Source organism: Camellia sinensis, chromosome 13, assembly GCF_055761805.1.
Source record: "Camellia sinensis isolate YWXY chromosome 13, ASM5576180v1, whole genome shotgun sequence".
NCBI classification, from domain to species: Eukaryota; Viridiplantae; Streptophyta; class Magnoliopsida; order Ericales; family Theaceae; genus Camellia; species Camellia sinensis.
In genome coordinates this window covers 78379739-78385103 of record NC_138973.1, presented here as the reverse complement: position 1 = coordinate 78385103, position 5365 = coordinate 78379739, and the positions used below count along the sequence as shown (strand labels likewise).

Here is a 5365-nt window from a genome sequence, read left to right as displayed (position 1 = left end):
GTGCTGCTATCCCATCCGTCAGCACAAATCTTGCTGTACATTACCTAACCCAACTGCCAGCCCACTCTGTTGGGAGCTCAGCAATCGGGGTACAGCATCACAGCCGCCGACATCCAGGCTGCACTTCATGCCCAAGTGTAGCAATAGCCGAGCTCCGTCCCTATCGTGCTCGACTGCATTTCGGCGAAGTTGAGCTCTGGAAAGGTCACGCCGATCAACCAAAGGCTTTCCTACCGAGCTTCTGTCACGAGCTTCCCTGCCGAGCCAAAGGCGTATGCCTTCTGGCCGAGCAACGCAAGTTGCACGGTCACCACCGGTGCGAGTAGTTCGGCCACGGGCCGAGCGGCCCCAACTCCGAGCAAGTCCAAAGCTATCTCGGCCCAACACGCCCTTAGGCCTTCAACTTGCTCGGCTTTTATCTCGGCCCATTTTCGGCTCATAAATCTCCCTCTCAGCAGCCAATAAACAACCTTTGTGTCTTCTTTTCAAGAAAGTTTCATCAAGCATCAACACAAGCCGACAATACTTGAAACCATGAATACATGCCTCAAAAGCGAAAAACAAGCATTTGAAATGTCTTCCTTTACTATCAATATCAAATTTCATATCAAAAACACTCCCCGAATTACAATCATTAGCGACATCAACATACCAACGAAGATTGTCAAATAAAGATGAATAGTCACCAAAAACAACATTCCTTATTTTTTCAACACCCATCCAAGCTCGCCGATAAGAAACTTCTGCTCCATAATAGTCCTTGAAATCACAAACCACCTCACTAACCGATGTCAAAGCCTTATTACGAACCTCACTTGAAATTAGCCCACCAATCATACTCGAAGTCATCCTAGTATGTTTAATTGTACGAAAAGAAGATCCACACATATGAACATCATCAAATTGTTTAATAACAAAAGCTTTATTAGAATTTTCCACTCTAGCATGCACGCTCCATAAACATCCCAAATCAACCCTTCTTTTATAATGAATAGTGACACGATCCTTGTCATTCTTAACAAAATCAAAATCAAAACCGGAATGAATAGAATACTGTGACAACGCATCTCGAAATTCAACGACTCCTTGAGCAAACCTTTGACCCACTCCTTTTATACAATTAACCCACCTATCGGAGAGCAAAGGTTTGCATTGATTTCAATAAAATAAAGACAAAAAATCAATTTCACAAACAACACTACTACTACTACCAGTTCCACCATCAAAAATCATATAACCTTCACCCAAAGAACAACATTTAACCAAAACATCAATACGATGAATATCACAAGAAAGTGCGAGTCCAACCATAACCTCCAAATCCTCTTCGCTTTGTAAACCATAACAAGAATGTCCAGGCATTGAATACGATATATTCAAAGAACTACCAACTAACTCACTCTATTTTGCACACAATTTATATACTAAATCATTGAAATTAAATCCATCATTATACTTGATAACCAATGTCACACCTCTAAACTTGCACATAAGAAACAAAGAATTTTCCATCATTATAAATCCTACAATAAACAACAATTATATTTCAACAAACAACTCAAACAATCTAAAACAAAATCTAATACAGTGATAAAATTATCAACCAACTCAAACACATCCAAAAACCAACAGTGATAAATTTAACAATTAACACTACTAAAGACCAAGAGCATGAACAGTGAATAAGGCTTACATTTATTGGGCATGGTAACTCGATTTGAATCTTACCATTATATTATGAAACTTTTTCATCTCCTATTCCTATACTCACTAATAAATTTATCAGTGTTGAAAAAGTTAATCCAACAACACCCTCAAACTACTCAATGATAAAATTATCACTGTAGAAAATCACAAACCAGCACCTGTGTTTAACCAAAACAATTTCGTAACCAAAAAAAAATCTAATATTCATTACATATACATATCTCAAAGCTTTCAATATCATGATCAAAATACAAATTCAATCGCAGAAACAACATAATAACAACAATATCACAAAGAAAATCAAAATCACAAACTCAAACTAAAAAATACCAAAACATCGAAATTGAAATCAAAATCAAACATACCAGTCGAGCTCCCTCCACAAAATTGTAAATCACAAAATCTAATTATACACCAAACATGAAATCACATAACACGAAGATTCACAGATTTATAAAAAGCAAATCACAAATCGAGCTCCCTCCATGAGATCGCAAATCGCAAAATCCAAATATACACCCAGCGCGAAATCACAAATCACGAAGCTCCACAATAATGCATTAATAAATCGCAAAATTCCACAGAAATCCAAATCCCAAACCCAAACCCAAACTCACATCACAGTATTTTGATGGCAAAAATCAAACAGAAACGCGCCAAAACAGAGGAAAACAAAACAGGGGTAAAACAGGTACAAAAAAGACTCCAAGACCTATTGGTGCACAACATCAATATTCAGGACTAAGAAGGGAATAACTATAAAAAGTAAGACCGGCTAGTAAAAAATCCAAAAAAGAAAGTGATAGAAAACACATACTGTCCATTGGGCTCTTAAGCATGGGTTCCAACTTTCAGCCCATAATTTAGAACATGACGTATGGCCCTGAGATGGTTCCCTACCATAGCTAAGTATATAATTGGAAAAAATTCAAATCAGTGTAAAAATTTAAAAATAATTATAAATTAATCATAAATTTTATTAATATTAATTATTAAAATTATAAATTTTTCTACGGATAATAACTCTACCAACTTTCCAATGATGGATAATTTTCCCTATAGAATTTGTGAGATGTTATCACCAAGTGGTTTTTCCTCTTATTGCCATCACTATGGCGTGGCACATGTAACTACCTATTTGCAATTAAGCCATTTTTATGTTTGGGTATCATATCTAGGTATTATATATGCTGTGGAGATGTATTTTATGAATACCAACACGTGGCATGGTGACGCCGACGTGTCAGCCGAGATGCCACGTGTCCTGGTAGTTATGCCGAGGTTACCTCGTCAAGGCCGAGGTAATCTCCGAAGATATCGGAATCCGAGATAAGCGGATAAATGGATAAGGGGCAAGAGTCCTAGAGAAAAGAGAAGACTTTGCTAAGATAAGGATAAAGCTCTTGGGGAGTTTATCTTTATCTCTTGAGGAATCCAAAGTAAGCACTGAATTGGAGTCCATAGAAGTCAGGCTTCTAATGGGACTTGGATTGAGTAAACTATAAAAGAGAGGCACCCTCGTGGGTCTAAGGTATGCAGTTTTATACTCAAGCTTGTGAGTTTAGCACTTGATTATCTTTGAGGGATATACTGACTTGATCGTCGGAGTGCCCCCGGGTGGAAGAGCCACCGCCGGAACCTTTTTTTTCTGTTACAGGTTTGCTGAAGCCATCTATTCTACCAGTACTCTCCAGCTGATTATTAGGCAGACAGTATGGTCAGATTTTCACCCACACATGTGCTATTTCATGTGCTATTAACCACATTATTGGATGAATCTTATATTTGATTTAGAAAATATGAACACTAGACTCATCAAAATAATATTTAAATATAATTATTATAATATATTTTAATGGGAAACTTTATAATGTACGCTTCTAAAAATGGGCACATTCTTTTAGTAAAAATTATATTTTTTGTAATAAGAAAAGTTATATTATATACGGGTTATGTTCTAAAATTTTGTAATATTATTATAAAATATATACTATATATATAGACCTTTTTAGGGATCCACCTAGTAACATTTTGGAGAAACTATATAAAAAAAACTCAAAATTTGACCTTTATAATAAAATATATCTTTATTTTTTAATTTTACTAATTTAAAATTTTATTTTTTTTATTTGTTTTCAATTTAAACTATTTGTCTATTTTCATTGAGTAAAATTAATGAGAAAATGAGTATTTTTGTCATTCACGACAAGAAAAAGCAGAATTGGCGACTAAAAATAGAATTTTCGTCGTTGAAAGTAGCAGAATTGGCGACTAAAATGGAATTAGTTTACTTTTGGCGACTAAAACAGTTTAGTAGCCAAATGTATAGTTTTTGGCGACTAAAAATCAATTTTGTCGCCGATTATATGGGTTTTAGCGACTAAAAAAAATTTTGTAGCCAAAAGTGAAAGTTTTTGGCGACTAAAAAAATTTAGTAGCGAAAAGTATAGGTTTTGGCAACTAAAAATAGTTTGGTCGCCGATTATATGTGTTTTACCAACAAAATTAAATTTTGTAGCCAAAAGTGAAGCTTTTTGGCTACTAAAAAAAATTTAGTAGCTAAAAGTCTACAATTGGCGACTAAAATTCAGTTTAGTCGCCAAAAGTGGAGGTTTTTGGAGGGAATTAATTCTTTTAGCGACTAAAAAATAATTAGTAGCCAAAAGTATAGAATTGGCGACTAAAAAATAGATTTAGTCGCCAAAAGTGGTCTCCTATTTTTTTAGTAAATAATTTTATTTTTTACATAAATTATATTGAATAAAAATAATTATGTTTATATATATAGTTTTATATTAATACGGGTCAATATACTATATAAATAATATATGTTGCATATATAATCATGTGGTGTTGTAGAGGCATAGTGGAGAGAGTGTGTTGCTTAAGGTTTAGAATGTGGGAGGTTGGCGATTCGAATCTCAACGGAAGAGAAGTATTTATTTATTTTTTTCACGAAATGAGCTTTGGCGACTAAAATTATTGGTCGTTAAAAGTGTTTCTTTTGGCGACTAAAAAGTTTGGTCGGCGATTCATTGACTATTGACGACTAAAAGATTAGTCGGTAAATGTACAATTTAAAAAAGTGTAATTGACTATTGGCGACCAAAACTTTAGTCGGTAAAGACCTATTTTTTGCCGACTAAAACTTTTTTAGTCGCCAATACCTCCGGCGACCATGTGTTCGCGACAAAACAGGCGACTAAAAAATTTAGTTGAGAAAACTAAAAAGTCGACTTTAGGTCACTAAAAATGGACTTTTGGCGACTAAAAATATAGTCGTCAAAGGTGTTTTTTCTTGTAGTGATTAAACTCAATAAAAAATAGTATTTTAGACATTTTATATATATCTACATTGAGTTTTTTTTAGATGAAAAAACACAAGACTTAATATATTGCATATTCGACAATAAATTATCTAATAAAGTATATTAAAGTATAAAATAGATTCCACAAAATATAAAGAGAACCTTCATGCAAGAAGGATACGAGTCTCTACATAGGGAGAAAAATTAACCTCCACACAAGGAGGAGAAAATCTCTACATAGAGAGATATTATTGCAAAAAAAAAAAAAAAACCACCAAACAAACAATACCAATCACCTTTATAATTCGTTCATCATCGCAATCGGTAGCTGTTGTATCTTAATCTTTGCA

The 5365-nt window shown here is 34.3% G+C and overlaps 1 protein-coding gene across 1 annotated transcript; it reads right to left on the bottom strand.

Moving 5' to 3' along the window:
• Positions 1–399: 399 nt before the first annotated feature.
• On the bottom strand, positions 400–849 carry LOC114305989 (uncharacterized). The gene has a single exon (XM_082900653.1). The coding sequence runs from the start codon at positions 847–849 to the stop codon at positions 400–402; it is 450 nt and encodes a 149-aa protein (XP_082756779.1).
• Positions 850–5365: the final 4516 nt, after the last annotated feature.